Source organism: Orcinus orca, chromosome 19 (assembly GCF_937001465.1).
Source record: "Orcinus orca chromosome 19, mOrcOrc1.1, whole genome shotgun sequence".
NCBI classification, from domain to species: Eukaryota; Metazoa; Chordata; class Mammalia; order Artiodactyla; family Delphinidae; genus Orcinus; species Orcinus orca.
In genome coordinates, this window is record NC_064577.1 from 8,843,552 (window position 1) to 8,865,525 (window position 21,974).

At 37.5% G+C, this 21,974-nt stretch overlaps 2 protein-coding genes across 4 annotated transcripts in view; one reads left to right on the forward strand and one right to left on the reverse strand.

Moving 5' to 3' along the window:
• The window catches only part of RAP1GAP2 (RAP1 GTPase activating protein 2), a 445,551-nt gene that overhangs the window by 235,621 nt on the left and 187,956 nt on the right, over positions 1–21,974 (forward strand). The window lies entirely within an intron of this gene.
• Positions 2,892–21,472, reverse strand: SPATA22 (spermatogenesis associated 22). Of its 3 annotated transcripts, none has more exons than XM_049702109.1 (9): positions 21,207–21,472; positions 19,545–19,660; positions 17,699–17,827; positions 15,805–15,865; positions 15,570–15,665; positions 10,891–11,227; positions 8,049–8,178; positions 6,042–6,139; positions 2,892–3,213 (listed from the first exon to the last, which is right to left on the reverse strand). In XM_049702109.1, exons 2-9 carry the CDS (start codon positions 19,585–19,587, stop codon positions 3,022–3,024), a joined length of 1,086 nt encoding a protein of 361 aa, XP_049558066.1. In that variant the 5' UTR covers positions 19,588–19,660; positions 21,207–21,472; the 3' UTR covers positions 2,892–3,021. The 3 variants fall into 3 exon arrangements, with proteins under 3 accessions (XP_049558066.1, XP_033279115.1, XP_049558067.1); XM_033423224.2 differs by having other exon boundaries at positions 8,049–8,181; positions 21,207–21,470; XM_049702110.1 differs by lacking the exon at positions 15,570–15,665 and having other exon boundaries at positions 8,049–8,181; positions 21,207–21,471.

Genomic DNA, 21,974 nt, shown 5'->3' on the forward strand with positions numbered 1-21,974 from the left:
GGTTCCCTTTTCTCCACACCCTCTCCAGCATTTATTGTTTGTAGATTTTTTGATGATGGCCATTCTGACTGGTGTGAGTTGATATTTCATTGTAGTTTTGATTTGCATTTCTCTAATGATTAATGATGTTGAGCATTCTTTCATGCGTTTGCTGGCAATGTGTATATCTTATTTGGAGAAATGTCTATTTAGGTCTTCTGCCCATTTTTGGATTGGGGTGTTTTTTTGATATTGAGCTGCATGAGCTGCTTGTAAATTTTGGAGATTAATCCTTTGTCAGTTGCTTCATTTGCAAATATTTTCTCCCATTCTGAGGGTTGTCTTTTCGTCTTGTTTATGGTTTCCTTCAATCATTCTTAAAGTCCAAAAAAGCATTAATCATTTTTAAGACTGCTAAATTTGCCTGCATTAAAATTTAAAATCTCTACTCATCATAGATGAGTAATTTGTAACTTTTTTAAAGTGAAAAGACAGTTACAAATTAAGAGATTGGCATCGTACAGAGCTATCCTGGAGTATCCAAAATATATCCCAAACTTCTACAATCAATTAAAAACAAATACAAGGGGGCTTCCCTGGTGGCGCAGTGGTCGAGAGTCCGCCTGCCGATGCAGGGGACACGGGTTCGTGCCCCGGTCTGGGAAGACCCCACATGACGCGGAGCGGCTAGGCCCGTGAGCCATGGCCGCTGAGCCTGCGCGTCCGGAGACAGGTATATAAAAATATAAGTAAAAATATATAAAAATATAAGCAATTTTTAATTTTGTCATGAGGTAACAAGGAATCTAGTCTTGAGAATGTAATAGAATATCAATGTATTAGACAAGATCATTGCACAAATTGGGGCTAGAAACTACTCAGGATATAAGACAAAAATCAGAGAGGTAGAGACTTGGTTGCACTATTATTTACAATGGTGATAAATTGGAAACTAAATACCCAGTGGTTAAGTGAATGTTGGCAAATGCAAATGATAGATATTAGAAAGTTATTATAAATTTTTTTTTTTTTTTTTTTTTTTTGCGGTACGCGGGCCTCTCACTGTTGTGGCCTCTCCCGTTGTGGGGCACAGGCTCCAGACGCGCAGGCTCAGCAGCCATGGCTCACAGGCCCAGCTGCTCCGTGGCATGTGGGATCTTCCTGGACCGGGACACGAACCCGTGTCCCCTGCATCGGCAGGCAGACTCTCAACCACTGCGCCACCAGGGAAGCCCTGTACTTTTTAAAGTTAATTAATTATTTATTTATTTGGTTGCACCGGGTCTTAGTTGCAGCACGTGAGATCTAGTTCCTGGACCAGGGATAGAACCCGGGCCCCCTGCATTGGAAGCATGGAGTCTTAACCACTGGACCACCAGGGAAGTCCCTATTTTTGTACTTTAAATTCTGTTTTATTGTCCTGTCTATTCATGAACCAGTACCATATCTTACATGAATAAATATGCCTTCATAATATGTATTTAATTTTTTAATGCCTGCCATTACTTTGACACTCTTTCCTTCAAATGGTGGAGCCTAATTTCCCTCCTAAATGTGGTCCATACTTAATGACTCACTTCCAGCAAACAGAATGTAGTGGAGGTGATGCTATGTGACTTCCTAGGCTAGGTCATATAAAGGATAGCTCTACCTAGCTAACTCACTATTGGATTACTTGCTCTAGGGGAAGCTAGCTACCATGTCATGAGGACACTTAGGCAGCCCTTTGGAAAGGCCCACATAGTAAGACACTGAATCCTCCTTCCAGCAGAAAGCACCCACTTGGCAATCATGTGTATCAGCCACCCTGGAGGTGAGTCCTCCTAGTAGATCCCAAGCCAGAGCTGCCTAGCCAGTCCACTTATGAAATCCTGGCCCACTGAAACTGTGAGAGATAATAAATGTTTGTCATTTAAAGCCACTAATTTGGTGGGTAATTGGTTATGCAACAATAATATATGTTTAAGGCTTTATAATATTCGATAAAACTATCCTCTATTGTTCTTTTTCAGAGTTTTCCTGACTATTCTCATTTTTTGATATCTATAAGCTTTAGTATTCATTTGGTTAATGTGTGTGTGTGTGGTTTGTATACATTAAGAGAGAAAGAAATTATGTTATAAATTAATTTTAGAAAAATCAACATCTTTGTCTTCCTATCAAAGAAAATGATTTATTTTTCCATCTGTCCAAGTCTTCTTTTGTGTCCTTCATTAGTATGTATTTTAAAGTTTCGTTCATATACTTTCCACATTTATCACTTAGTATTGGTTAGTCTTAGATATTTTTTTAAATGATATCTTTATCCATTTCACACTCTAATGGTTTGGGTCATATAAATAACCCTACTGATGATTTCTGCATATTAAAATAGTTTTCTATTTTAGTGCCTTTACCAAATTATCTCATTTTACAGTAGTTTCTTGGTTGATTTTCTTAGGTTTCCCATATATGCAATTATATCATCTACCAATAGCAGTAATTATTATACCCCAAATATTTCTCTTTTGTCTAATGTATTCTATGGGTCCCAGAATATAAATACCATAAATTCAGAGATTTTTGTTACTTTGTAACCTGCTTTGTTAACAAACAAGCACATGAAACAGTGCTTGGCACAGAGCATATGCCCACTAAATATCTGAAGTAATTAAATGAACTGCATGGACTAGGAGCTCCAGTATAGGGCACCCTGACCTTGTTCCTGACTTTAGTGTGAATGTCTCTATATTTCCCCATTAAGCTTGATGTTGGCTTTTAGGCTGACTCAAATGTACTATTATCCCATGTTAAATAAGTATGTGCCTATTCTTATTATATTGAGCATTTTTATCTGAAATGGTTTTTTAGTTTTAGCAAATGCACCATTTTTATAATAACAGTAAAATCATTTTTCAAAAATTCTTTCCACATTAAAAGGATTTAAATATTTTAATTCAACAAGTGAAATACAGAAGAACAGTAGCCATAAAACCATGGAGATGGTAATTTAAACAAGAACAGAAAAATGCTTAATTTATACTATTTAAACTTCATCACTACTTAAATTTCACTCATTACTTTAGTATAATATCTCATTTCAGCATCTACAATTTTAACAAATGCTTGGAAAGTTTTTTGTTCAGAAACAGATGCTGGTCTGACAGACACACATTTAAAAATATTCTTTTTCTGGTCATAGTTTCCAACACACCTATGAACTCGGCCTCTAATCAGTCTTGGAAGTTCACGATCCTGTTTTTAAAAAAATAAATATCAATAAAGTTATTACTTCATTTGAATTTCAGTTTTTTAAACTAATAATATGATCAACTAAATATGAATCACTCCAAAATGCTGTAATTCCCTTACCTCATTTAGGGCCCCACTGCGACAAGACCATAATAGCTAGTCGTAAATGGGTGCCCTGACACAGAAGCCCTTCACTTGGGTAGGGCTTCTTACAAGCTAGTGAGCTGCTTCTTCTTAAAAGACTGAATAATTCCCAATATAATGGCACATGAATATTCACTTCTATTAGACTTCCAGAGTTCTACTTTCAGTAGATGACAGACTAGGTAGTTCAGACCAACTTTCCCACTGAAAACAACTAGAACACCTGGATAGAATATTTATTTAAAAATATCCTCATAGACACCAGAGAGATAAAAGGCAGTGAGGAGTTACAGAGACCCCATCTGGGAGAGGCTAGGAGTCCAGAATGGGGCCTGATATTTGGGGATGCTTTACCCCCTGAGGTATCTGCTAATTACAGTCAAGGCAATTTGAGAGTCTAAGAGACTTAGCAGAGCTTCTGACAGCTCATAGGGCTAGAGAAAAAATGGACTCCAGGGTCCCCCAAAGAAAAGAGATTCTGGTAACCACCCCGCCCCCACCCCAGGCTTAGGGTTGGGAGACTCAAAAGGGTTGTGCCCTAATGGGACTAGTAAGCCAGAAAAAGACCAGCCAGCTCCAAATCCTCTCAGTCATGAATAAAATTATTCTGAGATTTCTTTCGCTAAACAGTCATAAAAAGCACTAACTATAAAGGAAAATGTTGATAATTGCTAAAGGACCATACTAAAGTGAAGATTTTCTTTTCCTCAGAAGCCACTCCTAAGACTGAAAAAGCAAACCACAGAGTATGAGAAGATATTTGCAATGTACATAATAGAGAAAGAACTTGTACTCAGAATAGTTTTTTCAAAAACTCCTATAAATCAATAAGGAAAAAAAATAATTCAACAGAAAAAAATTAGAAGAGGCCTGAACAGATTTTTCAAAAGAAGATATCTAAATGGCCAGTAAACATCAAAAGTGCTGAACCTCATTAGTCACCAGGGAATTGGAGAGAAATAAGATAGCACTAAGCTTACCCACTAGAATGGCTAAAATAAAAAACAATGACTACTAAATGTTGATAAGAATGCAGAGAAACTACAACTCTCCTATGCTGATTGTGAGTACGTAAACTGTTACAACCCTTTGGAAAATTCTTTGGCAATAACTACTGTATTAGAACATACAAATGCACTACAATTCAGGAATTTTACTTCTAGGTATATACCCAACAGAAAGGCATGCATGTGCACAACAAGAGACATATATAAGAATGTTCACAGAGTATTATTCATAATAAAAAAAAAACCAAGAAACAACCAAGATGCCCACCAACAGTAGAACAGAAAACTAAATTGTGATATATTCATACAAAAGAATATTGTACATAGAAATATAAATAAATGAACTTTAGCTACATGCAACAACACAGATGAATCTTACGTTGTGTTGAATGAAAGAAACCAGACATAAAGCAAGACGTACCACATGATACTATTTATATAAAATTCAAAAACAGGCAGAATTAATTTATGATATTAAAAGTCACAGTAGTGGTTACTTGTAGGCAGAAAACAAGAGGGAGTGAATGGGAAGAGGCACAAGGACGCTAGGGTGATAGCAATGTTCTATTTCTTAACCTTGGTAATGTTCACTTTGTGATACCTTCATAGAATTGTACAGTTATGATTTGTGCATTTTTCTGTATATGTTATATTTTAATAAAAGTTTTTTTAAAACTTAGACTAGAGAAAAATAATAAGCTTTCAAGATATTATAAAAATTAATAACATGACAGCTACTATTTCTTGATCATCTGCTATGTGTCAGATGCTATACATTCATATATTTTATTATCTAATCTCCAAAACAACCTTTCAAAGTAGGAATTAGTCTCCCCAATTTACAGATTAAAAAACTGATGCTCAAGAAGTTTAAGGAGCTCACTCAAGGTCATACAGCTAATAAATGGTGGAGTACAAATTGGAATCCAAGTGTGATTTCAGAATTAAGCCCAATTTCAGAATTAATGCCAAACTATTTTACAAAGCATGTAAGTCTTATAAAGTTTCCAGCCTCCTTTGTTACCAAGATCTTCCCTACGTCCCAGCCCACTCTCTCTGCATTCCCCCAAGTTCATAACCACTACCCTTACCCCCATCACTTACTAACTCTACACTCTGGTAATTGTAAACTACTTGCAGTTTCCTGAACAATCCAGGCTCTATCTGAGCTTCATGTCTTTACATGTGCTGCTCCCTCACCTTAGACTGTGTTCCTCCAACCTCTTCCCCCACCTCCCAACACTTTGGCTTAATTCATTAGACCTTAAATATCTAAGACAAGACTACATTCTTCAAAAATCTTCCCCTGATCTGACCCATCCTCCCTATCTACTTCTATAGCACCCTGCACACACCACTTGTCATACCATTTATCATACCACAGTGTAACATTTATGTTTCCGTCTTTCTACCTGAGATTATAAACTCTTTGAGAGAAAGAGCCATTTACCACTTTTATTCCACTTTGTATCCCCTGCATCTAGCACAGCGCCTGGCATATAGTAGCCCTCCATTTTAGTTGAACAAATAAATAATTTTAAAATCATAATTAAAACCAAACAAAATGTTGAAAGTACCACTAAATCATTAACAGAATTTCTACTACAGTTGAATTATAGCCTGCATTTGTATGTTTTTGTTGGCATAGGCTTTGCAAAGAATACTTAAACAGATACTCACTATTTCATAAAATACACAAGGCAGAGTATTTTTCCCATCTCTCAGAAGAAAAGTCTTTGAACAATATGGGCCAGGTGTAACAGCTGAATCGAGAACAGCTAAGCAACATTGAAATAGAGGGGGAAAAAATCAGTGTTGGTAAAATGCAAATAAAGTTTAACAAAGAGAAGTTGATATTTAAATAGCTATTCCCACACCAACCTCTCATAGTTTTGTTTATACATTGATAAGAAAACATCTTAAGAGGGAAAGATATTTCTGAAACTTTTATTCTAAGGAAAGCAAAATTTCTGGCCCTTTCCAACCTAGGATCAGGTTATATGACAAAGTTTATACAACTGACAATAGCTGGCCATCTGAAGCTTTTTTCTTTGAATGTGTTTGATGGAGTGGTTAAATCCTCAGACCAGTCTACTACATTATAGTAAACAAAATACACAAGTATAACAAATAAACATCATGGTTTAATGAAAAAAAAAGCATTGAATTAGAATCAGAAGTCATGCAATTGAGTCTCAGTTCTTCAACTTACTAAATCGAACAACTGTTTAACCTCTTTCAAATCTGTTTCATCTATAAAATTCAAATGATAATTCATGTTTATCTCAAGAAATTACTATCAAATGAGACCATTATTCATTCCTTTAATAACCATCTATTAGGTACTGATAGTGAACATTTGTTACTTTGAGGTCAGCCTCCATTTCCCCTAATAATACCCAGATTTTCCTTTAGGAAATCTCTCCTATGCCATTCTTAGCCATATGATTTGGATGGGATTTGTCCCCACCCCTAGACCCAGGAGTAACCTGAGACTGATGTAAGCCAGTCAATGTACCCCCTTCCTCAGCTACAGAGCTCAGGGTTGCAGTGATGGGCCTGTTGCCCAGACAGAAATGATGATATGCAAGGGGTCATTTGCTAGTTTCCGGGAAAGAGCAACCAGAAGAAACTATCAAAGAATGTGACTGTGGTATAAGGAAGAATGTGTGGTATAGAGAATTTGGTAATCTTCTTAATGTCATAAGGGAAGAGTCAGAAGCTGCTGGAGAGACCATAATTGGAGCCTCAGGATGAAGCCAACACTAACAGGATAGAAAGATGGCTAAATCTCAAAAACATAATGCTGGATGAAAATGTAAACTCTGTATTTTAAAACACATAAAACAGTAAATAAATATATATAAATTTATGAAATCAGATGTATAGAGTAAAATTATAAAAGCATGGAAAGGAAAGATACCATAGTGATTACCTCTAGAGAAGAAGAAAAATGGATAGCGGTTTTCAACGATATCTATAACAATAGGTAGGTGGATATTTATTCTCTGTATTTTTCTGTATGTTTAAAATATTTCATAATTTAAATTAAATATTTTATTTAGCCTATGGAAATAAATATGTTTTGAATCTCTACTTCTTGTTTATCTCTTCAGTCTAAGTAAAATTAAATTCCAGAAACATTTTATAAAACTCTCCTCCCTTTTAAATACTAATTTAGAAAACAGGCTAATTGTAGGGTGTTTACTCATATCAGTAAAGGATTCTTCACAAATGTTCTTTCAGAATATTTGATTTATAATTTAACTTATATACAAAATTACTACTGGATTTAGTGTAATATAGTAGAAAGAACACTCTGTTGAGAATAAGAAGACTTGGGGTCTAGATCCATTTCTGCTGCTAACTAGCATTATGATTTTTAGTCAAGTCTATTTTAATTATTTGCCCCACTTCCTCACCTACCTCAAGGGTTGGGTTAGATTACTTTTAAGAATCTTTCCATTTTTGACATTATGAATTAGAATTCTTCTACCATGAATAATCAAATACATCTTATGTCACACAAATCTATGACAGATACAGGAACTGAAGAAAATCCTAATAAACCGTAATCTCCTTTTATAAAATGTTATTTTTCTTTAAGATCCCCTAGGTATTCCTATTAACATTCAAAATTATTGTCCAAATGGTATTACTGAAGTATTTTTGAAGTAGTATACCTACCTAATATTTCAAAAAGAAGTACAGTTTTCTGTGCATGTGCACACCAGTACTTCATGCTTTCAATAACTGCAGATATAATTCTTAAAGAATTCTCTTTCTCCTTAAGCTTTAACTGATACAATGATGCTTCCTTCTGAAAAAATGAAAACATGGCATTAGAAAAACCTGTCATTTTTTTCATCATACTCATTCACTTTTCTATGTAAAGATTCTAGGTTCTTATAATAGGCAAATGTGTAAAATATGTTAAAAGACTATGTAAAATATGTAAAAGGAACTATTGACAATTTTAGTACAGTTACTCCCCTAAATTAAAGGCATCATTAGTACTTTATAAAGGAGGAGAAACTAGAATGCACTTGGAGAAAATTAATCAAGAAGAGGATTATTTTTTTTCTTTTTATCTCTGTTTTATATGGGCATTTATTCACTCATTCATTTGTCGATTCTTTGAATATTTTTAAAGCATCATGTGCCAATCCTGTGATAAACACAGGTGAGTAAAACACAATTCCTTTCCCTAACGTGCTCACACTCTGAGAGGGAACCCAGACACATTGATTCATTCATTCATTCCAAAAGTATTTATTGGCACCTACTATGTGCCAAACATAGCTAATGAGGAAACAGTACTGAACAAAACAGACAATCTATCTACCTTCAGAGACTGTACAGTCTAATAGGGGATTCAGAAAATAAATACAGAATGTCAGGAATTGCTATATCCTATGCATTAAAAAAATAAACAGGGTAAAAGGATAAAAAGAGACAGGGATTATTATTTTAAATAGGTTGTTGAGTGAGGACTGAGTGAACAGCAAGTGTAAAAACCTTGAGATGGGAATGTGTTTGGCATTTTTAAAGATCAACTAAAAGGGTGGAATGGCCAAGATGGCAGAGTAGGAAGACCCTCAGCCCACCTCCTCCCATGGGCACACCGAAATTACAACTATTTCCAGAGCAATTATTGATGAGAAAAACCAGAAGACTAGCAGATAAGAAATTCTACAACTGAAGATATAAAGAAAGAACCACAAGACTGGTAGGAGGGAAGATACAAGGTATAGTCAAGACCCATACCCCCAGGGTGGGCAACCCACAAATGGGAGGTTAATTGCAATCACAGAGCACCAGGACCTGGCCTCGCCCACCAGCCTGTTGGATCAGTACTGGCATGCCTCAGGCCAAGAAAGTAGGCAGGCCTACAAGAAAGAAAGAGGAAGGAAGGCAGGGAGGGAGGGAGGAAAAGAAGCCTGATGACATAAGGTCATACAAAAATAAAAGTTGAACTAATTAACTAAAATTTTAAAAGATCAACTAAGAATACAGTGTGCTGAGATACTAATTTTTGGGGAGGGGGCACCTTCCTTCATGAGGGCAGTGGCATATCCAAGAACACTTGATGGAACATTTTTTTCCAACTACAATTACCTTCCCTCCTCTTCCCATACCTAACGAAGATATGAATGCTTCCTGTTGAGGATTACTGCCATAATGAGCCACTGTTACTAAGGTGACTATCATATCATTCTTGTGTACAAGGAAACAAGGTTGAGAACCACTGTGGAACATGCAATATTAGATTTCCAGAAAAAAAAATTTACCCTAGATGGCTTATTGAAAAAACTGCTTACAGGTGTATGGGCAGAATAAACATAGGGTACTTAAGCACTCAAAGACTAACAACAATAAGAAACTTCTACCACTCCTAGGCTGAAAGGACAAGAGGAGGAAATAAAATTACCAAGCCTGTGAAATCTGGACTTACGGAGGGGCTACATCATGCAGGGACACAGCTACCACCTGAGACACAACACTTAAGCCGGGGGGAGGGGGGGGGGCGGGGGGGGATGGGAAAACCCAACCTCTCTCTCTACCCTTTGATGTCCTGCCTGGGACTTCCACTCCCACTGGCTGACTCCTAACAGAAGCCAGCTAATGGATCCCAGAATGATGCACTATGTAGGACCATTCAGCCTTCCAGAACACAGACAAGGGCAGAGGATAAAGAATCTATTAGACCAGGTGGCGAGCAAGGGAAGATAGCAAACAGCCAGAACATATATGAAAGACATTTACAAAGAATGACTAGAATGAGAGGTGGAGAGAGGAAATAAGGCTGAGGCACAGGTATGGGGAAGAATATAAACCGAAGCAGAGTCATATTAGAGTGCGTTTAGAGAACTGTGAAGAGTCTGAAATGGCTGGAGCGTTGAAGAATTAGTGAAATATGGAATACGAAGCTGTAAAAGTAAGTAAGACCAGATTACAGAGCAGAAGTCAGCAAACTACGGCCTGCAGGCCAAATCTAATCTGCTGTGTTTTTTGGGTAAATTTTCATTGGAACTCAGCCACACCGATTAATTTATGAATTATCTATGGCTGCTTTTAAGGTACAACAGCAGAGTTGAGTGGTATAGTTGAATACTTGCAAGAGAGACAATATGGCCCATAAAGCCAAAAATATTTACTATCTAACCCTTTACAGAAAAAGTTTGCTGACCCCTATTAAAAAAAAAAAAGAGTGACATATGAAGAACTTGAAGAATTGCTGCAAGCAATGGATAAACTATCATCATCTCAATAATTAGCAAACAGTGAAATTCAGAACCTGGTAGGAAATTCTAAAGCAACTCTGAAAAGCAGCAGCCATTCACAACCTCTAAGAAAATGTTTTGGACACTAACATATACCTACTCCAACAGAACTGGGTTATTTGTGCTAATCAAGTAATGTATACCAGGGGAGTGATTTCAAATGCTCTTATCTCTGTAATTTTCTAAATACTTATCTCATTTTTTTAATGTAAATACAAAAATGCAAATAATATTTAAAAGTTTACCTTGAGGGTGTTTTCTTCTGGAAAACCATCCAACATTTTTTTCTTAAATTGATTTTGTTGAAAATTGGGCTTAAATGCCTGTAATGAACTGTTTTTGTCTAGACTTCTCATTGTGGAGCCAGATATTTTTGACGAATGTGTTTGTGTGAGTACTTCACTTTCTCTTTGGTGAGATAAGTTAGTAGATTCAGATACTCTTAATTGTTTCCATTGTTGAGCTCCCAAATTCACTGGACATGAATTTATTCCATTATTTGTCATTAGATTTGTTCTTTTGCACTGAGGCTTAAAATCATTTCTATCCCAAGTTTTTAAAGTGGTATTTTTGTTGCCGTCTCTGTAGCAGAAATAGTTTTGTTTTTTAAATTAGTATTAATTTTGTTTCTATATACTTTTTCTTAAGTGAAAGAAAATTATTAATGAAAATTTGCATTTACATGGTAATTTGTGGTTTATCAACTACTTCGTAATTACTGAACAGTTAGAAATTCCAAATACATCATCACAACAACCCTACAATATATTATACCTCTCTTGGTGAGGAAACTGAGTCTTGAGGAGGAAGTAACTTGCCCAAAGTCATATAGCAAGTTACTGACAATCCAAAACCCAGAGAATCCTAGTCTCCCAACTCAAAGTCCAGTGCCATAGAGTATATTTCTAAATTATACAAGCCTTTATATGACAGCGGTTATGAACCCTCAGGGGCCATGGCAGTGAAAGCACCAAGTCCTAATCACCAGACCACCAGGGAACTCCCTGCTTCCTTTTTTATACATTTATTTTTAAATTTTCTACAAAGTAAAATTTTCAAAAGTTAAACTATTGCTCGTCAGTGATTTTAAATCACAAGGAAAATAGATATAGACAGGGTAGACAGCTGTTTGATTAGAAATTTTGTACTTTTACTGTGTAGCTTAAAAACTCTACTTATGAATATGTTTCAGCATTTTACTAGCTACATTAACCTAAGTGAGCTGTACCAGTTCATCAGAACATGATGTTAATGAGGCCAAAATCAAAAGTATAATTTCTGAGCAGGCTAGTTAAGAGTTCCACAGGGAAAAACTAGTCTAAGTCACAAATGCTTATTCCTGAATAATTTTCCTAAAAATACCACAAGTATCACAAGCGGGCAAACAATGCAACCCATACCTTGTTAGGGAAAATAATCCAAGAAAACGTTTAGGTTCCCTAGACCAGATTATATGGGATCTGAAGCTTGTATAATTTAGGGAGCTTTCGTAAGTAAATTAGGTACAAAATTCAGTATGAAAATAATGAGAAAAGAAATCACCACAAATAATTTAAAATTATTTTAAGTTGATAAATACCACAAACATCACAATATCCAGGAAAAACTTATTATCATTAAGTAACTGCCTAATACACCTCTATAAAATTTTTTCCTACATTAATCACCTCTTCATATGGCAACAATTTTATATTCAACAGAGAGAATAGAAACATAATTTTCTCCTTCCTCATGGCTGTGGAAATTACTTTTATTTTCATAGTTTAGGAAAGTTTCTTTTAGCTTTACAACTCCTTATCGGTAACAATGCATCTGCAACTTTCTCCAATGTTTTCGTTCAGGAGGTGCTCCTAGCCTGGGGAAATGCCTTGATATTTCTGTTTAAAAATTAATTAATTGATTAATGGCTATCTCTGGATCAGTGTGACTATGAATAACTTTCTTCCATTTACTTTTTTTTCTAGAATGATTATATTATTTTTATAATAAGAACAGTAGGCTATTATAGAAAAAAAATACTTTATCTTCCCTTAAAAGCAATTTATTGAGCTTTCCTGGTGGTGCAGTGGTTAAGAATCCACCTGCCAATGCAGGGGACACAGATTCAAGCCCTGGTCTGGGAAGATCCCACACACCTTGGAGCAACTAAGCCCATACGCCACAACTACTGAGCCTGCGCTCTAGAGCCCGTGAGCCACAACTACTGAGTCCACGCATCACAACCACTGAAGTCCTCGTGCCTAGAGCCCGTGCTCCGCAACAAGAGAAGCCACTGCAATGAAAAGCCCGCGCACTGCAACCAAGAGCAGCCCCTGCTCCGCGCAACTAGACAAAGCCCATGCACAGCAACAAAGACCCAATGCAGCCAAAAATAAATAAATAAATTTATAAAAACCAATTTATTGATCTATCTAAACTTATTTGCCAGGTTGTGCCCAATTTCCAGTTTCTAAAGTCTTCACCTCTCCTCAACTGAGATTTCTTAACCATCAAGTGCAATCCCAATTTCTCTAAGACCAATTATTTAATTATAGGAGCTTTAGTATGAAAGCTTGAAGATGTTAAATCAGTTCACCTTGCTTATTGTCTAGTATACTAATTCTGGTAAATTAAACCTATCTTGACAACTTGTCTAATAGCTTAATACCTATAAGAATAGGAGTCTACATTGCTCTTGCAAATTCCATGTTTCAAGAGATTCTAGACAAGGGTTATCAGGCCCTACAGGATGCCCAGTTAAATTTGAATTTCAAATAAATAATAAAATTTTAGTATAATTATGTCCCAAATATTACATGTGACATATACTAAAAAATTATTTGTCCGTTATCTGAAATTCAAATTTTACTGGGCATCCTATATTTTTATTTGCTAAATCTTGCAATGTTAGCCTAGATTCTAAACCTAAGCATAGAACCAGTTAAAAGATCTTCAGCAGATTACTAACTGCCTACTTGGGTTTTCAAATGTCTTCTGCTCCTGGATTTTCTGTTGTTATATTCCAACTGTCTGACAGATCATTTATTATTTTAAATTGGAATATCCAATACTGGCTGCCTATCCATATTACAATCCGTTACCTAATTCTCTAATGTCTATCAGAATGCATTTTCTCCTAGCACTTGCAGCTGGAACTATGCCTCCGAGGACCATCTCAAACCACTGAATAGGCCTAGTTTGAAGCAGTGGTACTGAAGAAAGAACTGACTGGTCCTGAGGAAACTAGCATGAGTAATAAAAACAATACTAAATTTTAAAAAATAAAAATACTGTTTTGTTGTATTAACCACTTTATTAAAAGTTTCCCCCTTTTTAAAAAATATGGTATCTTCATCTACTAAAAGTGAAGGTTAGGGCTTCCCCGGTGGCGCAGTGGTTGAGAGTCCGCCTGCCAATGCAGGGGACGTGGGTTCGTGCCCCGTTCCGGGAAGATCCCACATGCCGCGGAGCAGCTGGGCCCGCGAGCCATGGCCGCTGAGCCTGCGCGTCCGGAGCCTGTGCTCCGCAACGGGAGAGGCCACAACAGTGAGAAGCCCGCTTACCGCAAGAAAAAAAAAAAAAAAGTGAAGGTTATGTTAACTTCACAGGGTTGTTGTAAGGATCATTAAAATAACATAACAAAGCACTAACCAATGACTGATATATGATCTGGGGTTGGGGTTGTTTTCCAATACTTTGTTTCCGAAATTATTTCTTTCAGTAGTTTGCCACTTACCCAAAAATACTGAAGTCCAACCTAAAAATAATAATCCATGTCCTTTATCTATTCATTTTTTTTCGTATTATTTAGACATTAAACTTAAGATATTTCTGGCAATGACCCAAAAGTACCCTCACCATCTTTTTTTTTTTTTTTTAATAAATTTATTTATTTTTGGCTGCATTGGGTCTTCGTTGCTGTGCTCAGGCTTTCTCTAGTTGTGGTGAGCGGGGGCTACTCTTCGTTGCGGTGTGCAGGCCTCTCATTTTCGTGGCTTCTCTTGTTGCGGAGCACAGGCTCTGGGCGTGAGGGCTTCAGTAGTTGTGGCTCGCGGGCTCCTGAGCGCAGGCTCAGTAGTTGTGGCGCACGGGCTTAGTTGCTCCGCGGCATGTGGGATCCTCCCGGGCCAGGGCTCGAACCCGCATCTCCTGCATTGACAGGCGGACTCTTAACCACTGCGCCACCATGGAAGCCCTACCCTCACCATCTTAACATATGCTTATGATTTCATTCTCTGTCTTTCTTTCTTATTCCATCCTATTTACCTTGGAGCTGATTATCTTACTGGGGTAAGGCTCAGCATTCTATTTGGTTCTCAATACCTAAATATATCCGACATTCTTTTTTCATTTTTTTTTTTAACATCTTTATTGGAGTATAATTGCTTTACAATGGTGTGTTAGTTTCTGCTTTATAACAAAGTGAATCAGCTGTACATATACATATATCCCCCCCATATCTCCTCCCTCTTGTATCTCCCTCCCACCCTCCCTATCCCACCCCTCTAGGTGGTCACAAAGCACCGAACTGATATCCATGTGCTATGCGCCTGCTTCCTACTAGCTATCTGTTTTACAGTTGGTAGTACACTTAGATACAGTTATTCTTGACTCTTTAACTATTGTCAATTAGATCATTAATAATCCACAGCAAAATCATAAATTCATGGTGATAAATATTTACAAAAATTTCATTATAACATGAAGTATTCTTTGGAAATATAATCACTGCCAAATTTACCTATTTTTAAAGTTATATATGGCATGTTCTCTTCTTTTATAAAACACAGCTAATATCACTATAGTTAGTTATTAAGTATATAAATTTCCTAAATATAATTCTGTTTAAGAAAGGAAGAATAGATAGAGGAGGAGGGAAGGGACTATAGGAGGAGATGGGAAGGAGAAGAATGAATAGAATAAGAAAAATCGTAAGTAGACTCACCTCCAACCACTCTTGCTTCTTTCAGCATTTAATTGAATAGATTTAGACACAGAATCTTGACTTCTCAGGGGATGAGAAACTGAATGTGGTATTTGCCTTTCAAGGAAATATGTCTTATTAACTATTAATAATTTGTTCCCCGATTGAGAAATATAAAAATATAACATATATATAGAAGAATAACATCAGTCTGTAACAGACACATACATTCATTGGTATATATTTTTCCACATACCCTGTGTTCACTGTTTTCGTTAAAGGAGGCAGCTCTGGATTCATAGCTTCCCAGGCCCAATCTCAAAAGATACAAGTAATATAGGTAAGAGTAAGATAGGGAGCATTTTTTGAAATAATTCTTTCATATTTATTTAATATATGGGGGGAGGCAGTTGAAAGTTTGAAGGAGAAAAGGACTTGAATATATGGACATGTTCTTCAATAGTACTTTGTTGTGGAATTTGTCATAGGCTGCCTTATTAATTTTTTAGATGTCTTTCTTTCCCACTGTATTCTAAGCAAGGTAATAGTTTAACCTGTATCTCTTCCACAGTCAATCCTAGTATAGCACCTTGTATTTTGTAACATAAATTCAGTGTAATCCATGTTTCTTAATCCCAACCCACAGCAAGAAATACATCGAAACCCGGAATATATACAGGCATGGTGTGCATGTGTATGTGCGCACGTGTGTGTCTGAGGGAGAATATAACAATTTTACTATCAATTCTTATTCTTACTATATGATATACTGACACTTTCTATTCTATTCTTTTCTATTTTATTCTCTTCTATTTATCTTTTAAAAGGTTGGTTATTTCCTAACCTACTAATGGATCAAGAAAAAAAATTTGAAGAACACTGATCTAGTCCTATCTCTTGCCCAATATAAGAATCTTGTTATATCTCTGACAGATAGTAATCCTGGTCAGAGTTTGAAAAGTTCAGTACTTAGGAGAATGCACACTTCCCTATGGAACAACTCAAATTGTGATTTTTCAAGATCATCTATCATTCATGCTACTTATAAAAATATTTTAAATAGTAGAGAACTTTTTAAATGACAGAAGATGTCCACTTACGCATATCCATGTGAATTTTTAATTTTTTATCCATAAAAATGAGAATAATATGAAATTCATACTTCCAATTCCTCAAATGTGGAAGAAAACAAAATAACTATAGATGTAAAAGTAGATTAAGGTCTATGGTTGCACAAGGATTTTTAAATTCTAGTTGCATAAAATCCTATTAAACATTTTTAAGTGTGCCCCCCAAAAATGTAAATGTATATAACCAGCATGTACCAAGTATATTTCAGACTGTCTGCCTGTCCATGCCTTCTTCCACAGAGAAGTAAAAAGTAAGCAAACATTAAGACCTTTCAGCACAAACCACCACAGCTAATTGTTTCAGATATGAGAGGCTAACCATAAAGATAAATTAGGATTTCAGTGACCTCATTTAATATGAGCTGAAGCAGAGGCTCTCTGTCTCTAGATTTTGAATCAAGAGAAACAGAGGGCAGCCAATGATGGACCCTGAGAACTAGAACTAAAAGGTTATGTTAACACCAAGCAAAAGCAATTTAGTTCACACGCCAGTCGAAGCTATAAGGAAGCCAATGGGATGAAAGAGTGAAAAGCCAATAAATGAAAAATGGCAAAAATTATGTAAGAAGAGAAAAAAGACTAGGGGCAAGCACTAGAAATTCCTGGGCTTCTACCCTTCCTAAGGTCTACTTTCTTCCATTTTTCCCGTGTTCCCATTCACACTTATCCTTATTCCTGAAGGAACTTGAGTTTCTCCATTCTTTATCACCAAATGTTTAAGTCACAATATCTATACGTGTTTTGAAAGAGAACAAAAAACCTTTACAATATAGGTTACTACTTCATTAGAACAAAGGCTCCAGATTTAAGATACTCCATTTAAATGCTAAGACACTCTTGTAGACAAGGAAACTCAAACTACTATACTGGAATGTTCAGAAAGAACCAAGTAATCCCTATAATTGGATACTGGAAAGAAGAAAAAAATAAACTTTCTATTTCCATTATAATAAAATAGAAATGGTAATTTTCTATAATCCTATTTCTTATTTTCTGAAAATTTTCACCTTATTTTCTTACCTGTTGGTAGAGGAGGGAAATCATAACTGTCAGAAGCAGTACTGATACCTGGATCATTTTTAAGTGGATTGGATGTTAATGGCTGTCTATTCCTCTTTTTCTGATTGAACAGTGGTACAGGCAAACAGCCTAAATTGAATGTACCGATAAATAAGTACATAATAGGCAAATAGTCAGATCTAGTTATAGACTAATTACTAGTATATAATAATTCACGATTTGAATTTGTCTGCTTCTATACATTAATTTTATATTTATTACAGATATATTTCTATAGATTTGGAATTTTTTTACACTCTTTTTAAGATCCTGAATAGCCTTGTTTGTCTCTCTAAAAACTCCTTTCTTGTTCTATGTTTACACTGCCTTAATTCCTCTTGTTTGGCAGTAATTCCCATCTCCTCCCTCATCCCCCTACCCTTTCCAAATCCACTTTTTGTTTTCCTTACTTCCCTCCTGTGCTTGCTTATCACCATATCAACTGGAGAGGACACTTCAAGTACAATAGAGGTAAGGGAGAACCAAAATTTGACCCATTTTGCTTTCCAAAACCCTAACCACTCTCTGACTATGGTAGCATACCCTTTAAGGCCATGGTTCTCAAACTCTACTTTGACTAAGATTTATCTGTGGTTATGCTTAACATGCCAGTTTTTAGACCCCACCCTCATAGATTTTATTTCAATCGACTTGCTTTGGAAACCAAAACTCTGCAATTTCAACAAGAACTCCAGGTGTCTGTAATGCATATTTTCTGTGGATCATTTTGAGAATGCCTTAGAGTGATAGTAATAAATCCAAATGAGAATAAATACTACTCCAAACCCTCCAGTTGAGGGACCTGGGATCTCAAGTCAGGTCAAAAGTCAGAACACTAAAACTAGAAGGGATCTCAGAGGAAAAAGAAAAAGCTTACACATTGCCACAGTGAAAGAACCTAGATAGGGCCCACACTTCCTAACTCTCAGTTCAGACATCTCGCCACTATACCATGCTCTAGTTGGTCCATCAACACTTACACTTACATGAGCATATAGATTCTGGTAACTGTCTGATGAACGGCTGGGAAAATGATGTGGGCTCAGACTGTCTGAATTTGAATTACAACTTCAAAGCATGTTTCAATTAAAATTTAAAGTACAAACTACGGCTGTTTCCTTAAACTCATTGTGCCAATATGGCATGTAGTGAGAGGCAGAATAATATAGTGATTAAAAGAATGGAGTCTAGGTTCAAATCCTGGCTCTTCCACTTCATAAATTACTTATTTAACCTCTTTGTGCCTTTGTTTCTCATCTAGAAAACAGGGATGACAATAATAACTCTCTCAGAGTAAATAAATTAACATAAAATTAAATGCCCAGAATACAGTACACCCCCCATAAATAATAGCTATTATTATCTTCATTGTGCATTATCATCATTCCTTTGGTTCTCTTCATTCTTGTCCTCTGTCCTTATACTAACAAATTGGAAAGCAGAAATGGCAAGGGAAGCTATTAGGGAAACAGAAGCACTTCTGAAAATATTTTAAATAGTCACAAATAAAAATTAAAATATTATTAATTTCACTATTTTCAGCTTACAAAGCACAAAACAACTCAAGCACATGGGATTTGTAGAAAGAATACAAGAGTAAATCCAGGAAAGTCTGATTTTACTTCCACCTAAGCCACTAAGTGTTTCGTAAGTTATTTTACTTCCTTCGACCTAAAAAGTAAAGAGGCTAGACTGTATGTTCATTGTTTTTAAAAGTTCCTTCCAAAATGTTGCATCTATATACTATACAAGGTTTACATAGTATATACAAACTATAGAAATTTTAAAAATAAAAGTCAGTCAATACCTGCTGTATTTCGAGTTGAATTTTCATTTATGTTTCTCTTCATTTCCTTCGATATCAAAGTCTATAATTTTTTCTTTAGCGCTCCAACTTTACAACATGAAGTTGTTCGACTAAACCTTCAAAGAAAGAAATTTATACCTTGTATTGTATCAACATCAAAATCAAGTTCTCAGCCTAGTAATTACTGAAATTATGGTTTAAACCTATGGTTTCAAACCCGATAATGTAAACTCTCTGCCAGACTCTTTTGCTTTCTGAGTAAGAATTTACAGCATAACCCATTTTTCCAAATCTGTTTGAAATAAGACTAGTGTGGCTATAATCTTGCTTCCTAAACATATGTGGATTTTCACAGAGTCTACATAATTTATTTCAGAATCAAGGACCCACAGTGAGAATAATTCTGAACCAGATCTACAAAGAGGGAGAGGGACTCCAACATTGGCAAACATACTTACAAGGCCAGGGAGGAAACATGCACAATGGAACTAGCCATGTGAGAACGTATTCTGTGTCTCACTTTTAAAACACTGTGCAGGGCTTCCCTGGGGGCGCAGTGGTTGAGAGTCCACCTGCCGATGCAGGGGACGCGGGTTCGTGCCGCGGTCCGGGAGGATCCCACATGCCGCGGAGCGGCCGGAGCCTGTGCTCCGCAGCGGGAGGGGCCACGGCAGTGAGAGGCCCGCGTACCGCAAAAAAAAAAAAAACCAAAACACTGTGCAGATCATCTGCTTTGGCCATTAGTTTGAGATCCCTGGATTACATAATGCCAAAGACTAAGGCCTCACTTAATATCCAGAATAATTGTACTGATAAGTTTCCACTCCGTTTCTATAACTTAAACAAGTGAAATAAGATTTTTTTGTTTTTTCTTTTACCACAGAATTTCTGTTGTAGTTTTTTCCATGTTTAGCCTCTTATATTTTGATCCCAATTTAATTCAATAAATACTTGCCTATTTCATGAAAAGGTAAGATTCAAATCTAAGTAAGTTCATTTCTGCTCCCAAGTTCTCTGCCCCATGAGACAAACAGACATGAACACCACTGAGTAACAATGCAAATCATACTGAGGTACATATTAATTTCCAAATATCGTTTCTAGAAATAAAACTTGGGAAACATGAGGTCAGGGGCTGCCCCTGCTTTGTTTCCACAGATTGGTCTTGAACCTGGATATAGTATGCCCTTTAGAAAATATTCTTGATGCCGTTCTAGGAACCAAAACAGGTTATGTGACCTTTTCTCAGCCCAGAAATACCAACGCAACACACATCCTGAGCTTAGAGGGGGACGACAAGAGACTCAGGCAAACAGAAGCGCCACATCCTCCCCCGGACCACTGACCCTGGGGACAGGGGCCCTGAGGTGCCCCCCACGCCGGCTTCCCACTGGACCCTAATTACATTAAGGCGGCTGGTGACATCGATGTGCAGAAAGTTTGCTCAATGCGCACACACGCACACACCCTGCCCCAAAGACCGTTGCCTCAGAAGGAGGCCGTCGGGCCTACTTGGGCGCCTCTTGGGGAAAAAACAAGCTCCAGTCAGGGCTCACGTTCTCTCCCAATGAGCTCTCCTGACCCAGGGATCGCGGCAGTTTGGTAACTAGGGCCCACACAGCCTCTTTTCCTCCTTGGCCCTCCTGTCATACAACACGCAACTTTAACCTTCAGGTTCCTCGCCTCCGTCAACCGCCACCGCGTCAGCCACCACCAGCCGCCTTCCCGCCGCCGAAAAGACGCGGAAGTCGTGCTCTGCGCATGCACGGCCCCGCCGCGCGCCACGGTCGGCGCAGGCGCAGAGGCCACCAGCTGGGGGCTCGGCGCTGTGTCGTCGTCACTTCTGTGGACAAAGAGGGAAAGACACGCACCCCTTTTCCCTGGCACGGAAACATGAACGCGCCTCCCCTTGCGTTCTCATACTGTTGGGTACACGCCCTTTGGAGTTTTGCCCAGAGACGGACAAGCCTGCTCAGCCAACCTTCGCCCCAGCTTCATCAGGAAGTTAGGCCAGAGCTGGTCGCCCAATCCCGTTCCCACACTCCAAAGTCATTTCTTAGGTCTAGACGTCAGTTTGCGACATGCTGGTGGCACCCCAGAGTGTGCCTAGAATAGGATAACTCAAAGGCCACAGGCCTCGGGCTTCCCTGGTGGTGCAGTGGTTGGGAGTCCGCCTGCCGATGCAGGGGGATGCAGGGGACACAGGTTCGTGCCCCGGTCCGGGAAGATCCCACATGCCGCGGAGCGGCTGGGCCCGTGAGCCCTGGCTGCTGAGCCTGCGCGTCCAGAGCCTGTGCTCTGCAACGGGAGAGGCCACAACAGTGAGAGGCCCGCGTACCGCAAAAAAAAAAAAAAAAAAAAAGCCACAGGCCTCAAAACCAGGCCAGAGGGGTCTTTCTTGGTCTGGCTGAGAGTCTGAGTGAGGTCAAG